Source organism: Lytechinus pictus, chromosome 3, assembly GCF_037042905.1.
Source record: "Lytechinus pictus isolate F3 Inbred chromosome 3, Lp3.0, whole genome shotgun sequence".
Lineage (NCBI taxonomy): Eukaryota > Metazoa > Echinodermata > Echinoidea > Temnopleuroida > Toxopneustidae > Lytechinus > Lytechinus pictus.
Window position 1 is genome coordinate 44,734,369 of NC_087247.1, and position 18,627 is coordinate 44,752,995.

Genomic DNA, 18,627 nt, shown 5'->3' on the forward strand with positions numbered 1-18,627 from the left:
CGAATTGACGATTGGACCAAATGGTTATTGGACCAAATGGTTGTTACACGAAATGTTTATGGACGGAATGGCATTAGACTAAATGAAGGTAGACCATGTGGTGAAAGGGCGATGTGGCAGTGGGCGAATAGGCAATTTACCATCATCACACATCCTCCCCCTTTCCATCCCCTTAACCATCTCCCACCAAACGACACTGGAGGCATCGCTTGCGACTTTGCACTTCCCGTTTAGCCACTGTTCTCCGTTTTTCTCCCGGTCTTCTGAATCGAACCTTTGTAAAGTGTTAAGCGTGCAGCAGTCCCCTATAAATGATGCATATCCGCACTTAATTGATGATGCCGCACTCACACTTCGGCGTGAATTTCAAACGGTAGTCTCTTTTCCTCCTCCTTTTATCAGCCCTTTTTTGGCTTTTAATTTTTGATAAAATAAAACAAGGGACAAAACCGGTAAAACGGAGAAGTCTGTTAGTGTATATACACCCTACAGCTGAAAATGACTTGATGGATAAAGTGCTGGTCCCATACACTAGCTATTTTGCTGGAAGCATTTTCATTCTCTCCCTAAATTCTGTTAAGTTTAGATGCATCACCACATGAATGCAAGTGTAGCGAAGAGACAGGTGTAAACATATGACGTATATATAGCTTGAAAGAAAAACTAAAGATCAGCCACTTTCTCTACGCAATGAAAGACGGTTGATGAACAACCCCTTTGTGCGTATAAAAACACAGATTTCCTTCATGATTTATTCATAAAATAGATATTTATGATTAAAATATTGACCCATTTTTAGTGATTGTCATTTTTTCCATCAATATACTACAATAAAGCTTTAGAAACTAATCATTCTATTTGAAATAGAATACAACACATGCTGTGATATTTTTTTGTAATAATTATTCTAGTGTTTGGAGAATAAAATTTAACAAATGATTTTCTTTCTAAACCTGGTTAATACTTAGGTATTACAGAATAGATGGAGTCCGTAAAATATCAGCAATTGTTGCATGATAACTAAGTGCTATTGATAATGGAAATGATTAGGATGAGTCAGAATAATAGTATTACCTATAAATTTTATCATCGGTGTCATGGTATTATTATTATTACCATAATTATAAACATCATTGTCTTCATTTCGCACCGGTTTTATATCATAGTTTCAATCATTATTGTCATCGTCTTCACATTCTTTCATTGACTATCTGACTCATAAAGCAAATAGAAATGATAAATACACGGATACAGTATTGAAACAAATGATGATGGGATTTTAGAATCATAGTGACATTTTTCTTTGAAAAAAAATCTTCGTTTTTATATTTTTCCATCTATTTTTTTTATTTTCCTTCAGTCTTCCATTTTTGTAAAAATATTTTCTTTCTCTCTTTTGTGAACTAGATTTGCCACTCAGATTCAAATGTCATTAATATCATATTGAACATTTCTCTCTCGTGTTGTTATACCTAAAGGTATATTTTGTTATAAATCATAGTAAAATATTTACCAGTTACAAGCATTGCGTAGACAAGAGATTCTATGGAGTATAAATTCAAGATCTTCAAACTTAGAAACCTTTTACTGGTTGTAAAGCGATATGGATAGCTTGTTTCAATTTTGAATTTCATTGCTATTCTTCTGAAACCAGCCATACGGTCAGTTGACTGGTAGTATTTCATGAACTTCCTGTAACGTTGATTCATATCTAGACCGGATAAAAGCGCATTCTTACTGATGAAATAAGTATGAGAGCACATGTTATTTGTTATCTAATTTATTTCATGTGATGTTAAAGCGGAAACAGACGTAATGGTCAGTATTTTTTCTCCAAAATATTTAATGATTTGATCCAAAACAAGATACAATCCATCCAACTTTTGTCAATGAAGCAAACATTATCTTATTTTATTGAATATTTTGAGATACCCACTCCATAGATGACTAATAAATAAAGCTTACAAGGGCATACTATTTTATTTTATCTGACATCTGATTAAAAATTACATGCAGGTTTAAATTTGATTTTGTTTTAATACTTGACACAAAACAGTTTAATACTGCTAAACTATGGACTTAAAGCAAACAACGAAAAAATATTTTGAAAGTATTGAATATATTTTTAAAATTTTTTAATATTAAACATTTAAACAAATATTCATAAACAATACAGAATAATTTAAGAATATTTGATTTCGATTTAGAATGGCAAACTATTCACACGTACATTTTGGAATGATTTCAAGTATAGTTTGATAGGTTATTAAATGATATAAGAATTATGCTTACCCGTACGTCGTCCTTGTTTTCACATACCCGCCTCATGGCCTTATGGTATATTCCAAGGCCTAAGAGATCGGATTCATGTCATCCTAGAAATCATATCCCTTTGCAAACTTGAGGGTATGGCGTAATGTTATAGAGGACTGCGTTCGCTGCAGCGATGGTATTTCTTAAACATGCCAAACCGGAAAGATTTGAAGATTTTAAGTTAAAAAAAAATGAAAATATATCTGACAACAATCTAATGATATGGTTTCTTATTAAAAATTTATGAACAAATGAGTAGTAAAATTCGCCTTTTATTTGCACTGTATTGACAAATCAAACAAACATACTGACCACATAAAACCAGTGTCGAGATAATTCTATGTATACTCAACTTCACACACCTTTACATACAAACCCCACGTGAGCACACACACACACACATCCACATGCCTTCTTGTAATTTGACAATCGAGAACTCGTTTATCAAAGTGGGGACGTGTGTGTGCGGTATTATATACTCAAAATTTTGAATTTAATCCATTAACCAGGCTCATTTTTTGATACAACGTGAGCGTAGTTCGCTAACCGAGGACGCTTCCTTCCTCCCCTACACACATGCACGACTTGAGTTCAACTGGCCGAAGTGAAACTTTTATTACGCGTTTAATATTATGAGACGATCTGAAATGAGATGAGAAATTTATTGACATGGTTATCTGGACCAAGAACGTCCCCGGTTCATGGATAAAATGTAAGAAAATATCCTCAGAAGTAAATCATTACAAGTTTACACATATGTATGTATGTCTGCATATTGTGTACATGTATACAGATCCGTTCCTCTCAAGATGTCATATAAATGGATTCAAGAAAAAAAAAGGAATTGGTTTTATTTTTCGTTTTGTCTCTTGATTCTTTCATTCTTTCTCAAAGTGTTTTCTATATACCTTCTTCTTTATTTCTTTGTTTTATTTTGTTCTTCTTCTCCTGTATTTTCATCTTCTCCTTTCCAAATTCTTTTCAGTATTGGTCTTCTTAGACTTCTACTTTTTTTTTCTTCTCCCCTCAGTCTCATGCCTATAATTCGTTTAATTTTTTTTTTGTCCCTTTCGGCTGCAATCTCTTGTGATGATATAGCTATTGTACACTATACCACTATAGTATATTCATGTATGACGATTACTCTTATTCCTGTTCCTTTCTTTTTATTCGTCCTTCAATGTTCAGTCAAAGCAGGCGACTTCGCGACCAATGCAGCCAACAACAACGGCCGTACTAACTTCACCAACAAGCAACTCACAGAACTAGAGAAAGAATTTCACTTCAACAAATACCTAACCAGGGCCAGAAGAATAGAAATAGCAGCCATGTTAGGCCTCAACGAAACACAAGTACGTTTTGAAATTGATTGATTTATCTATTTATGTATTTATGTATTACTCAGATTATCAATTTGTGTTTGTTTAATTATTAATTTTCTATTTTTATCTATTTTGTTCATACATATCTAAATATGTAAAAAAGATCAGAATTCTAATTATCTTTTTTTAATCCGATTCTTGGTCCTGGAGTAAAGACAGTAAAAGAGTACTTTACAATAATGAAGCACGTGTATTTTTTCATGGTGAGGCACATAGTAGAACAAAGTAAGACAAAAATGTGGAAAACTGTAATGAAAGGCTCTAATAAAAAAATGGCTAAAATTAACAGGTCTATAATTATAAATAATTATAACTACTACAAATATTCAATAGAGGTGAGAAATCACATGTAACCTTATTCAAATTAAATATTGTATGCAAATTCAATTACAGCCATGGGGGGCGATTACTATTGATTTCATCTTGATTCTTTGTACAATAATTTGAAATTAGTTGGTTAACGATTCCATGAAGTATTTTTTAATTCAAATCCACCGATTATGAACATGAAATAAATTAGGAAGATAGACATTTCAGATTGCTACTTTCTTCCTGAATCGTATTTTCATTTTTATCTTTGTTTGGTACTGAATGTAATCTATCCATGCTGTGTGCGTTTATTTATTTTACTGGTTTTGAATTTAATTTTTCTTTGAAATGAATGAATACGAATCTGAACTGAATTAAAATCTTATAAATTTTAACACATCACTCTCAACAATCATCATCTTCTTCAAGAGCAACATGAACGCACTCATGATTATTCTATGTGTAATTTATGTTACCATCCCATTTACAGGTAAAGATTTGGTTCCAGAACAGACGGATGAAGGAGAAGAAGAAGATGAAAGAATGCATCCCTCCACCGCACCATGGTCACTCTATGTCTCACCTTCATCATATGCACTCATCCGTTGCCATGACAACCCCATCATCACTATCTGTCCACCAGGCGTCGCCACCCTTGCCGCACTTTACGGGAGCTCTTCCGGGTCAGACTGTCTTATCCGGTGGGTCACCGCTAGGAGATTCCGAACTGAAATCAGGCAGCTACTGTGGGCATGCGCACCTAAGCCACACTGGTTCCGCCATGGTCATTACAAACGGAACTTAAAAACTTTTTGCATCAAGAGACATTGACATTCCTCGTTCAATTTGTATCATACAGAGTTAACTTTGTGGCTATTTATGAACTTTATCTGTTAAAAAGAAGATGTGTTTCAAGTCCCACTTAAAATGGTGCTGCGTGGAGAGGTCACGTGATATCGTTGGAACAGTGCTGGTAACTCCTTGGCTGGAACATCTTCTGCCATGTCTATACCGTACTGTCGACACGCTCCATCAAAACTTCGGGATATGCTGTACAACATACCCTCGATGAAGGTTCTTTAGATATCACCAATTTCCACCACGCCACCACAGACTTCATGATAATGGTAAAAAAGGAAGTAAACTATGGCGATTAATTAAAATATACATCTGACCTAAATGTAGATTATATATTTATAAGGAATTTTCACCTCCAGATCACCCAGCTTTTGTAAATCCTGAATCAATTATTTTTTTGATGAAGAGTATTATGCTGTCTACTCTTAAATATTTCGGTGTGTTATACGTAGATACTTGCCAGTGGGTACAACGCAGTACAACTCGTTTTTAAGGTGCAAATTGAATACGACTATAGATTCTTATGTCGCGTTTTATCATGCTTAACATGTTTGGTAGTGTCTCAAGACAATTCGACTGTTTTTGGATTTTAAACAAGGTGGACTATATCTCATTTCTTAGACTGGACTTTGTGATTTAAAACAACCTGAAGCGATGCATATTTTCCCAAGTACCAAGATTAGTTAATTATGTATACATATATGGTTGTATACACTAAACGAGAATGCGCTCACTCAATACTTTGGTAATGAAAGATGAATATACCATGTACGCATTGAAGCTTCTTTGCAGTATTTCACAGTCAAACGAATGGAGATGAAATATTAATATATGTATGTCCAAGGCAGCTCACGCTCACAGCGATCAAAACATACGACGTAGAAAACAATAAGAGAATCATAACTTGGTATTCTGGTCAGTAAGCAGAATCCTATCTGGAAAAGGAGAGACAAGACATACCAGGAAATAGATTGTGACTACTGGAGTATAGTAGTCAGAAGAGCGCAATCAAAAGGTGTTATGGCTTCCACTTAATCGGCTGATCCATGCATACAATGTCCAATATTATTAGTCAACGTACAGTCTCATCAGTATTCCCTAATTTTTGCCCTGATGATTTCTCGAATGAACTCATATATTTTTGTTAATATTCCTTTCTATGAGATGGCTGAGAGAGATGATGACTGCATACAAAGGAAGAAAGTCATAATTGTTTGATGAGATGCGACGATCTTTTAGTGTCTTTTGTCATGTTTGTAGTTGATGTAGATTCGGAAGGGTCATACATTAAAGAATGCAAGTGAGTACAGAGATGATATAGATATTTTATTCATGATTCAAGGTCAAATTTGACTTAATTAACTTGATGTGGATATTAACCGATAACCATTTTGAATATTTATCAATGTCTTAACTAAATAGCCAAGACAAAGTAATTGTGACGTAAATTGTTAATTCGAATTTATATTTCACACACATACTGACATTGTGCTTTTCGACCAATAACCCTGTGAGCGGTCATCGTTGCTGTTACATTATGGGATATGACATGGTACAAAATAACATATATTAAACAAATATAAGGTTGTATAACAATAAACCCTTTAATACTATTGATCTATATATTATAATACATTCTATTTAAGTTTTATTTTATTCCACGTAGATGAAGTAATCATTATGCAGGGGAAGTTAATGTCTACATACGCGACACAACGTTGCATATCGTGATAGTTACTCCTGTCATGAAAACAGTGACATATCCTAAGGATGGGGCTTAATTCGTTCATGGAATCACAAAATTGTAAATTCTAATTAATTCTCTGATAATGAAAATATTATGGTTGGGATAGTTTGGGTTTATTGTCAGGGTGATGAACCGTGAAAGCTGTGTAAGGCATACAGATGACTTGTTTGGCAGTTGACACTGTAACAGCTGAACTCATTTAGACCACGTTCATGACAGACATCTCTCTAACCAAGAAGGTGTGACTAGGCCGATGCTGGTGCTATGTTTCTTGCTAAATAAAGTAGTATTACACCGGAGATAGATGCATCTCTACAGTGTATTCTAATTGCAAAAGCCATGTTTAGAGTGAAAGCGAAGGGAAAGGGCAATAATTAGCCATCTTGCTCTGTTTCGGGGTCTCGGCATCGACTGCTTTACTAAATAAGAAGGCAACATTCTGCGTCATTCCATAATTTCCTGCGAGTAAACTGATTAATAAGTCCTTGCTATTGGTATTAATTATATGGATTGACCGTTCTATTGTACTACACTAGTCTTAGATCTGTGTAGTATTACCATATTTAATCATTTATATCTTTATGTAATCATCAAGCCCAGTCAATTATCGACGCAAACTGATATAACTCGTGTATACAACAAACCACTTCAACATGTATATACATGTATTTAGACATTATGTGCACTTGACATAGGCCTACTTGTCCTAATATTCCATTACCAATTTTGCAAGAGTTCAGGTTGCTGAAAATATTTTTACGTCTTTCATATTTCATGAGAGCCCCAATGCCACTTATTGTTAATGTATTATCAACATCATAATCAAAACTTCTTATACCAAGGTTTGATATTTCTCATCATGAATCTACTTTAGATTGAGACCTTGTACTGCTAACAATTTAATTAATTATTTAATCATTCTGTCGTCTAATTCAAACACTTATCATATATTAACCAATTTTAAAATAGTTTTCTTCTGAGGATGGGCTACTTGAGGTCATCTAGAATTACATAAAAAGCAGATGGCGCCGAGAGGGAAGTTGTAAAAAGTAGATTAATCGTAATAACGTCAGTTGCCACGCGTAGTACTGGGATGGCCAGTACGTGCATCCCATACGCAAGAAATGAGGTTAGTGCCTGACCATTAGATTCTGTTATATGAAATGAAAATTCAGGCCAGCCAAGATCAGTCGTGTCTCTTACAGCTGCGATGAGCAAACAGCAGAATGGCGAAAATGAAAAAATAACGAGGGTCAGTGACCATGCCTAAGACGATTTTCATGATGTTGAAAGAATATAGCAGTCCTTGTCAGTGTATACAATCAGAGCCTCAGTTTACAATAAGTGCAAACAAAAAGTCTGAATATTTAAGTAGGACAAGACTGACTCTTCTCTCTCCCTCTCTCTTGTTCTTTTCGGTTCGCTCTCTATTTTCGTATATTCTACTCCATCTTCCCTTCTGAAAGTTACATTATCATTTGATCTCTTCTATTTAAGTTTGATTTTCCTCTATTCCTTTTAACTCACTTTTTCTTACCAATTTCCTCTTCTTTCTCGTCTATTTCTCTTTTTTGTCTTACTAGTAAGACTTCTTTTTCTTGCCTTATCTTGAAGCCCAAATGTTCACACCATATATGTTATCCTCTGCAGACACAGTGGACTAAACTTACAATATTTCATGATAGAATCTTTTGGCTCCCCTCTACAATTGAGATTAAAAGAAAGATATGTTTGTGGTGGTGGAGTTATAGTTGTTTTATTGTATGAACAGCCCTTGAACGAGCCTGTCCCCATTCCTGTCCTTGGTATTGACGCTTTCTATACAGTGGTTGAATACGCACCGCCACAGCGTCGCCTGCTTGTCAACTCCAACACGGTCTATCGCAGACTACTGGTCTCGATATAAAAGCGTCAATGCCCGCGCCCGTTCGCCAAGTTGACTCATAAATTGATATGAATTTAATCATATTTGCTACCCCCTTGTTGTGTCACCATCAACTCCTTTTCATGTCACCATCTCCATGAGGATTGTAAACGTTTTCCTCCTCGATGGAGCGAAGTAAATACAATCTAAACCAGTGCAAGCCATAACTTACCGAGTTTAATCCGTAACATATTAGACATGTGTTGGCACCTTTTTTAAAAGAAATGCTCTCGTAGCTCCATTGTTTTATCGACATGAGGCGCGTGTGTGCGTTCATGATCGTCTGCACTGTGGTGTACCACTGTCATTAAGAAGGTGTCAAAATCAACATTCCGAAACGGTGAAAGAATTCATGCGAGAGAAAAGGCCATTTATTACATTTTACAATGTAGGACTACCACTTACTAAGACGAGATGGTAAACCCATTGAAGTAAAAGATGGATATTTCATGGAAGATTTCTCATTTAGGACCAGTCATTGATCAAAATGTTTTACAGCAATTTCATGAAGACCTTCTTTTTTTACATGTAACGAAGTATCTTGTTTCATCAGTACTCAGTTATCTTAAGTCTAAATCCTGGCAGTTATAAGTTTGTTTCCTTGTCATTTTTTCTGTTAAAAATTGATGTAATGAATTTTTAAAATCTACAATTTGAAATATGACTGCGCAAATAAGTACAACAAACGGTTACTTATATCAATACATTTTTAAAGATGTAGCCATGGTGAACGGTGTCGTCTTGGGTCTAGATTCACTCAAGTAAATTTATTGTGAAATCTCCAGCTGTTTTCCCTAAACATTGATTTTCGTGTGTGCAATTTGAAGCCTTCCCCATACCGTACTGCAAGAGGTGAATATGAAACACAGTTTGTATGAGTGATAATTACTCATGCATCATCATAACGAGTGGTCAAAGGAATCTGTAGACAGGCTTACAAAAGAAAATATTTGCCCAAGACTCATTTACTTCATAAACGTCTATCTTCATAAATTATTTAACAAAGCAGCGATATATGGACGAACTCCGTATGGTTTCACTTCGTTTTAATTCATGACCACTGTAGTCATGGCGAAGAGTTATTAAGGATCATATTTATGTAAAAAGATTGTAAAGTACTTTGTAAGATTCGTTGGATTTGTGCAATATTTGAATGCCAAGAAGCTTGCTTTTTTAACTTCGACTTGTCGCTAAATCATGATTTCTGTGAAGATATAAGTTGTGACTATTGTTGTGAGATGTATGAAATAAAACTCAGTTCCGTCTGCATAACAGCTGACTATTGAAGCAGTATACTGCGTGGTAACTTTAATATGAATTGCTTGGACAATGAAACATATATATTTAAAAAATGATACTTTCTAAGTTCACATAATCGGATACCTAATTGCCAAAATGTATGAAATATTCTTCATTAGCCCTCCTGAAATATTGTTGTTATTATATTCAAAATCCCCGATGTTCGTTTGAAATATCTTATAGCAAGTTATATTTGTGGAGTGCACTTTGTTAATAACATTCTATTTCTCGAAAGCCCACCTATCTATTGTGCCAAATCGTATTTACATGTGAAGGAAAAAAGAAATACCCACCTCGTTCTTGATTGATTGTAGTTCTATGCCAATGAATATCAATCGGAATGAAATGGTTCAAGTTAAGTTAATTATCTTGTTAGTTTAACGAAAATAACGTATTTGCAAACTCAGGATGCAGTCCAAGAAATAAATGTACAACGTATTACCTTTTGAATTAGATTGAAGTAATGCGAACAATAACGTCAACTTAATTTGTTATGGCAATGTACCGTATTTCTTCAATTAATTGAATTTACAATCATTGCTTGTATTTTTGTTTTCAAGTAGAAATAAATAAGAAATAGAAATTGTTGTGAAAATGCTTCATGGTTAGCATCACATGCAGGCAGACAGGCAGGCGAAGTATACACTGTGAACGTGCCAAAACAAAGTGAATTACTTGAAGAATATCTAATAAAGTTTGTATAACCATTTCAAAAGCAGAATACAGAATAAGAATAAACTATGTTATGCAAGATTATGTATCATCCACCGATATTTGTTTTACTGAAATCAATCTTTCAGGTATTTTACTGTTTGATCCTCATAACTATGTGGATATTATTTATTGCTGCAGCGATGAGTTTGACAACTGAGTTCATGGAATGTTTCATAATTCTCTAAATCTAGCACACCCTTTGAATGTACATATTTTTGTGACGGGTTTTCTTTTTAAAGAAGCAAATTGATGTTTTATGTGTTTCAACTGTGGAAACTTATATTCGACCATTGTTACATATTGCCAAATATTGTATGATATTGAAAAAAAAAGAAACACAATTTGTTTGTTAATGTGTGTATCAGATGACAAAAATAAAGAAATAATAATATAAATGTTCTTCATTATGACTGATTGATTGATTGATTGATTGATTGATTGATTGATTGATTGATTGATTGATAGATTGATCGATTGATCGATTGATTGATTGATTGAGTTCGTGAGTGATTGAGTGAGTGATTGATTGATAAATAAATTTATTGATTGATTGATTATTGAGTGAGTGAGTGAGTGAATAATTTATTGATCGGTTAGTTGCTTGCTTGCTCGGTTGATTTGATGATTGATTGATTGATTGATTGATTGATCGATTGATCGATCGATTGATTGAGTTCGTGATTGATTGATTGATTGATTGATTGATTGATTGATTGATTGATTGATCGATTGATTGAGTTCGTGAGTGATTGAGTGAGTGATTGATTGATTGATTATTGAGTGAGTGAATGATTTATTGATCGGTTAGTTGCTTGCTTTATTGAGTGATTTAGTGATTAAGTGAGTCTTTTAGTGAGTGTTTGATTGATTGATTGATTGATTGATTGATTGATTAATTGAGTGAATTAGTAAGTGATTGATTGATTGATCGATCGAGCGATTAATTGATTGATTGATTTATTGATTGATTGATTGATCGATTGATTGATTGTGTTAGTGAGTGATTTAGTGATTAAGTGAGTCTTAGTGAGTGAGTGTTTGATTGATTGATAAATTGATTGATTGATTGATTGATTGATTGAATGATCGATCGATTGACCAATTGATTGATTGAGTAAGTGAGTGATTGATTGGTTGATTAGATGGTTATTGAAATTAAACATTCATGTGGGATTACGCTCTATGAACATTTTTTTGTTCTTCACGACTTTTATTATTTTTTCTCGTAAAAAGAATGGGTTCATTTTACCGTAACTTTAGTAGCAGTGAGATAATGATTGATTGATGATTTATTTATTTGGACTTCATAGATGACCCATAAAACTAATGCGACGTTTGCCTTGTTGTTTTTATACCCTACCTCAATTGGTCTAACTTGCACGACTCCCTTTAAGGAAATAAATGTTTAATGTTATTTATCGAATGATTTTTTTTTTATTTATAGATGAATGGCTAACTGGGTAATCAGTAGATCTATCGACTCTTTGTTTGCTGTTTGAAATTGAAAATGATCGATTATTGATTGATTCTTTTCTGTTATAACTCGTTTTTAACATGATAGGATTTTTTGTAGATTTGTAGATTTATTGAATCGTTATTTGTATTTTATAAAAAAATTGATTACCTTTAAATTTCTCAAAGGGATAATCAAATTACTTGATCAATATACGCATATAGAACTTACACCAAACGATTTGCTATTTTCAAATAAGTAAATAATCAGAATGTATGGCATTTTGTTCGTCATTATTTCCAACATGCTTAACAGAACCGTGAGAATATAACATGCTGAAAAGGTAGCGTTTATTTATAACATTATACGTGAGAAACATACAGCAGCCTTAGGTCTGAGTCATCAATGTAACATATTCAGTACTAACGTACAGCACAGTCTGAAGGCATCAGGGTAATAAAATGCTCATCGTTATTTCAAAAAAGGAGTCAGTAGCTTTGGAGAAAAGGGTTGACAACTCTCTAACTCTTTATTCATCTAAACTGCTTTATAAGACAGGAAGAATATATTCTTTAAAACATGTTCTTAAAAATAGCCGTTCTGAAGTCGGTGAGTTTAATGTACATGGCCTAATAATATGGTTAAATCAACATATTTTTGCGGGCTGACTCTGATCAATAATTTGTTGGGTTTTTTTATCGAAGGGGTGGTCAGTAACATATTCACCGACACATATTTTGACCAGTCATTTTTTTAAGACTGTATCGCAAGCCAAAACAACTAAAGCTTTGTGGCCCAGTGGATTAGTCTTCTGACTTTGAAACAGAAGGTCGTGGGTTCGAATCACAACCATCGCGTAATTTTATTCACATTTTGCTGCTCTCAACCTAGGTGAGGTAAATTGGTACCTGGCAGGAATTTATTCCTTGAAATGCTTCAGGGTTAAAGCCAGGGTAATGATATCCAAAGTCGTTTGGAAGCATAGGAATGTTGACACAGTGTGATATGCGCTATAGACAAGAACTGCGTTATTATATCAATAATGATAATTTCAAAAGCTGGGAAGAATCATGACACAACGGTGTAAGTTTCGTGCATTTTCACTGCTTATCAGCTGTTTTGCTTTATTAACATTTTAATTCGTGATTCTCGATAATGGGCTTCATTGCGCTTGTCAACAAACTGAAAATTTTGACGTCATCCTTTTAGTTTCGGGTTGTGTATGTAAACAACATTGATTATTGAATTTTTTAGTGCTTTCCAAATTACAAAATTTACATTTTAATGATAAAAAAGATATTAAGAGCATTTCCTGTTCATATTGATGACGTTTTCACTAGGACTCTTGACAAAGACATGGGACGTAAAAAATACGAGTATTTTCCTACAATAAATATTTGATTAATTATTTGTTATCATTGAAGCTAATACGTGAAACTGTAATATATATATATATATATAAACAAAATATACCTGAGCTAAGTCTTGATTAAAAGATTTTAAAACAAGTCGCATTAAGAAACAAGTTGGCCCTCGCCCCCTGGCCTATCGCCTGGCTCTGCCCTCGATCCATCCATCCTTATCACGAACACCATGATCACCTGTAAGATGTTAGTACATATGTTCATCATCCCCTTCGGACCCTTGCCTACCACTGTCCATGACTTTGTATTTGTTCCGATGTCGCTGCTACTACAGCTCCTCATCAGTTGCGTTTATTCCTAACGAGTAGGGGTCATACAAGAGTTATTCCAATTTAGCAAAGTGAAGGACATTTGTGTTTAGCCAAATAAAAGAGACCGATGCCTTGCCGGACAAGACAAATCTAAGATAAGGAATAAAGTAGAGAAATCTTTCTGATATGTCTGTTGTTTCGAACATGGCGGGTAAATTAGTAAACGTATTTATAGCTGAAAATACCCCTGCTGGAGAGAACAGTGTCCACAGTGTAGAACACAATATGTGAAATCACCTTCACACTGTTGAATTTGAGCATTTCAACAGTGTGAATCACATATTCACACTGTCGAGGCTGCCACAGTTTAAAAACATCACACTGTTGAATTTGAGCATTTCAACAGTGTGAATCACATATTCACACTGTCGAGGCTGCCACAGTTTAAAAACATCACACTGTTGAATTTGAGCATTTCAACAGTGTGAATCAACATATTCACACTGTCGAGGCTGCCACAGTTTAAAAACATCACACTGTTGAATTTGAGCATTTCAACAGTGTGAATCACATATTCACACTGTCGAGGCTGCCACAGTTTAAAAACATCACACTGTTGAATTTGAGCATTTCAACAGTGTGAATCACATATTCACACTGTCGAGGCTGCCACAGTTTAAAAACATCACACTGTTGAATTTGAGCATTTCAACAGTGTGAATCACATATTCACACTGTCGAGGCTGCCACAGTTTAAAAACATCACACTGTTGAATTTGAGCATTTCAACAGTGTGAATCACATATTCACACTGTCGAGGCTGCCACAGTTTAAAAACATCACACTGTTGAATTTGAGCATTTCAACAGTGTGAATCACATATTCACACTGTGAAGGCTGCAACAGTTTAAAAACATCAAACTGTTGAATTTGAGCATTTTAACAGTGTGAATCACATATTCACACTGTCGAGGCTGCCACAGTTTAAAAACATCACACTGTTGAATTTGAGCATTTTAACAGGGTGAATGATATTTGTGAACACACTATGATCACTTTGTGTGACACTGTGTTATTTCCAGTAGGGATACATAATGCAATATGTGTCCAGAGGAGCGTGTAGTTCAAATTTATATTTTAATCCCTATTTTAATGCATGATAACACAGTAATGACCACGTTGATTGTAGATGATATAGGAATATTTAAGCCACAAGTAAGCTCTATCTTCAGTCATGGCACACAGACTCACTGGTTGTTGAAATAATGAACAAAGCACCCCTCCCCCCTTCCAAAAACAACATCAACAAGAAATATATAAATTATTGCCATAACCAAACGAATTACTCTACTCTTTATCCATGTTATAAATAGTGTAGTCTAGGTTATGTGTGCAAGATCCCATTTTAATTTGTCAATGACAAGTCATGTAATATTTTAAGACTTACGTAATACCTCTCATAGTCCCACATACCAGATTAAATAGAATGCAAATATAGATAATTTGACACGTAAAATAGACCTCTTAAATTTTTTCAGGTAATCTGATGTTTGGGAAAGAATATTCGTCCACTTAAGGTGACCAAACAACCTTACCGAAATTTGTGCTTTGTAGATATTTATTTGTCAAAACTCATATTTACGAAGGCTTAAATCTAATGATATAATGATTTTTTTAATGTTGTCATCAAGATGGCAGGCGATTCATCACATTCAATGCAATGGAACAAAACATTTACGTCTTGCAAGTAGGTCTTACATTCTATAAAACTACCAGCTTATTAAATCACTACTATACTGCCAGTAGCTGTTCTATTAATTGAGCTAGCTTCTGCCCTTATTCTCCCCTAGAAACCCCCTTCTCTTCATGTACTTTATTTTATCACCGCACTAAACGCCACTAGGGATCAGTGTTAACTACGACTGGCATGTAACAATTGCACCCCAAATGAACGCGAAATCACCTTCAGAATCCAATAAAAATTCAGTTGTATGTCGTTGTATCGCCCGCGACACCCGTTCAAACAGACAGTGGATGTGTCACATGAAGCTATTTTTCTCGTCCTCCGACAACCCCTTACTTCACGAAAAAGACCTCTTTCTGAAGCCGTTGTTGTAATGTCACAATCGTTTTATGGCCTTTCGTTTCATCAATTCACGACTATAGGCTTTACTGATTAGACATAGGAAGCCGTGAAACTGCTCCTTCCGAGAGCGCCTGCGCGATTGTATCCCCTTGCACACCCATTCCCCTAATCGACATGCTTCAGCATAGACAGTCAACGATTGCTAAAAGATTTTTTTGTGTTTTTCACAACTTATGGCTCTCCAACGCCATCTAGCGACACATTGCTTGGTGCTATCGGGCGGCGGTATTAAATCGTCAGCTTCGCGCGGACGTCAGCCTGGAAAATTTATTTTGAATTTGACCAAATTGCCTCAAAAGGCCGCCATTTGTGTCCTGAAGTGATTCATGGCCCTTTCTTTTATTCGAACTGGCAGCAGAGCTGGAGGCGATAAGTCGTTAGGTAGAACACTTTTTCGCACGTGAAAAATTGAAAATCAAAGGACCCTATAATAATTGTTATCAAATCGTTTGACGCTCAATTTTGGTCTGAAAGCTAGTTTTTAACGGGCTAAGCTTACGTAACACAATGTTTCTTATACTTTTTCTTAAGCAATAGGTATACTCTTAATATAGTATGATTAAGAAATGCATGCATTGCATGAAAACAATTAAGGCCTCTCGTATATCTTACTTCACATGAGACGATTGAACTTGAAAATCTAAAAGCCCGAATGATGCTCATAAAATCTCTTTGCATTTATTGGTCTTAATCACATTCATCTAGATCGTTAGACCAACTTCTTCGCTACCTTCGAATCCTAACCTTGATGCCAAGATTCTTCCTTTGTTCCGGTTAAACAATCAGCGATAGAAAACAACCTTTGAAAGTGCACTACAACCCTTTTCCCTGATTGTACCACTCTAAAAAAAAGTGCAAGGACAAAAGGATGATTTAATCTAATTTCTTATCCTCACGACAGAATTTCTCAATGTCGGGCTGCCGATTTGGCGCACTCTTTTACCCCTCCTTCGTATCATCATTTTGGCTGGACTCATTAAGTATAAGTGATGGAGAGCATCAAGTCACAATCACGATGTCTTTTCGTCATAAATTGAGACGGATCTACCGACGCGAAAAAGAGCGCCTTCCCATGGACCTAGTATCGTCTGCAAGAGTCTCATTTTTGGCGGGAAATTAAAATTCACTATCCTTCAATAGCACGAGTGGAGGAGTAACAGTAAAGACAATAATGGTGTTATGTTGTTGTTACTGCTGCTACTGTTGTACTTTTTCATTTCTTGTTCTTGTTGCTGTTGTTGATATTGTTTCCTTTGCATTAGGAATACAAAACTGCATTGATCACGAATTTATTTAATTCTATTCTAATATGCACATTATTGTACACTGTAAAAAATGAAGTGCTAATTTAGCACTTAAAGTGCCTGTATATTGACTGCATTACGAGTGCTGATTTCCTAGTTTAAATCTGAACTAGAAAATCAGCACTTGTAGTGCAGTCACTATACAAGCACTTTAAGTGCTAAATTAGAACTTCATTTTTTACAGTGTATTATCGGATTGGTTAAGTTGACTATTCAATTTCAGGAATAGGTTGTTATCTCTCTGACTGCAATTTCAGTTTTGATTATTAATCGATAAACTGACCTTTAAACGATGTCCGATATGTATAGAAAACAGAGTACATAGATACTTTATACTGGTCAGGCAAGACTGACATGGTTGATCGAACTTTTTGTGAGAGAGTTGTCGCATAAAATATACTTACCAAGACAAAAAAGGTGCTCAAACGTTAAAGGTAAATGAATAAATGTATGAATAAAATTATGATACACTTTACTGTTCACATTAAAAAGTCAAATTATTAGGGGCACAGAAAAATGGGGTGCAATTCAATACCAAAAGGTGGGGCACTTTTTAATCTTGAAAAGATACACCTGTCAAAAAGCTGAAAATTAGACTCATTACAGAGCGATATCGACACTTTCTAATCAATGTTATATCTGTCAAATAAGCATAATAATGGGAGTCATTTTGTATATTCTTTTGTTTTATTCTTGGTTTTCCCTTTTTTCAAGAATTTGAGGCATTGGAGACAACTTTTTTTCCATTTACTTAATATCATTGTAGACGATCTTCATGTTTAATACAGTAAATTTGTATATTCATGTTTAAATGTATAATATTTGTATGTTTTTACTTTACTTGTATATATTATTTTAAAAAAATAAACGAGAGTATTTTTCACTCTCCCTCAATCAGTCAGTCAATTATGATAATAATAATGATGATAATAATAATAATGATTATAATAATAATTATAATTTATCAGATTTATCGTAAATATAAAATGTATATTGATTTTCTGTGTATATTGGAAACAATGGGGCAATAATATGTATTTAATTAAAAAACATCAATAAATAGAGGCGCATTTAGTGGCAATAGTTGGTAAGTAACATAATTATCAGCAGTAGATGTAGAAGTAATGAAAGTGGAAACAATAGAATAGTAATAAAAAAAGAGATACCTGCGTTTTACAAATTTTGTATTTATTTTTACCTATGATTGAATTTGCAAGAAAATAAGTTTTTTTTATCATCACATTACCAGTGGTCACATATTTGTGGGCATGATACAGTTGACAATCAAATTGCCAGAACCTCCCCCCCCCCCTCCTTAAAAAAATAAAAATAAATATCCGATGTCTTTATCCAAGAAATCAGTCCGTATACAAGAGCAAAGATTCATCAGAAATCTTTCCCAAAACGAATAGATTCTAACATTAGGATGTATGTTTATGAAAAAGACGCAAATAATAGGGTCTCGAGTGGAGGCGAGAGCCTGTAAATGAGAGTAAACTTAGA

General features: G+C 34.5%; 1 protein-coding gene across 1 annotated transcript; it reads left to right on the top strand.

Annotated features, from left to right (window-relative positions):
- Positions 1 to 2,982: 2,982 nt before the first annotated feature.
- On the top strand, positions 2,983 to 10,910 carry LOC129255575 (homeobox protein Hox-B1-like). Its single transcript, XM_054893920.2, has 3 exons — positions 2,983 to 3,025; positions 3,502 to 3,665; positions 4,495 to 10,910. The coding sequence occupies exons 1-3, from the start codon at positions 2,983 to 2,985 to the stop codon at positions 4,807 to 4,809; spliced, it is 522 nt and encodes a 173-aa protein (XP_054749895.2). The 3' UTR covers positions 4,810 to 10,910.
- The last annotated feature ends 7,717 nt before the right edge of the window (positions 10,911 to 18,627 follow it).

Bases quoted from the DNA above. Each gene is read 5' to 3' on its own strand.
- LOC129255575 (XM_054893920.2), top strand. From the start codon at position 2,983: ATGGTTATCTGGACCAAGAACGTCCCCGGTTCATGGATAAAAT. The intron at 3,026-3,501 runs GTAAGAAAATAT...TTCAATGTTCAG, and splicing joins CCCCGGTTCATGGATAAAAT to TCAAAGCAGGCGACTTCGCG. The intron at 3,666-4,494 runs GTACGTTTTGAA...TCCCATTTACAG, and splicing joins TAGGCCTCAACGAAACACAA to GTAAAGATTTGGTTCCAGAA.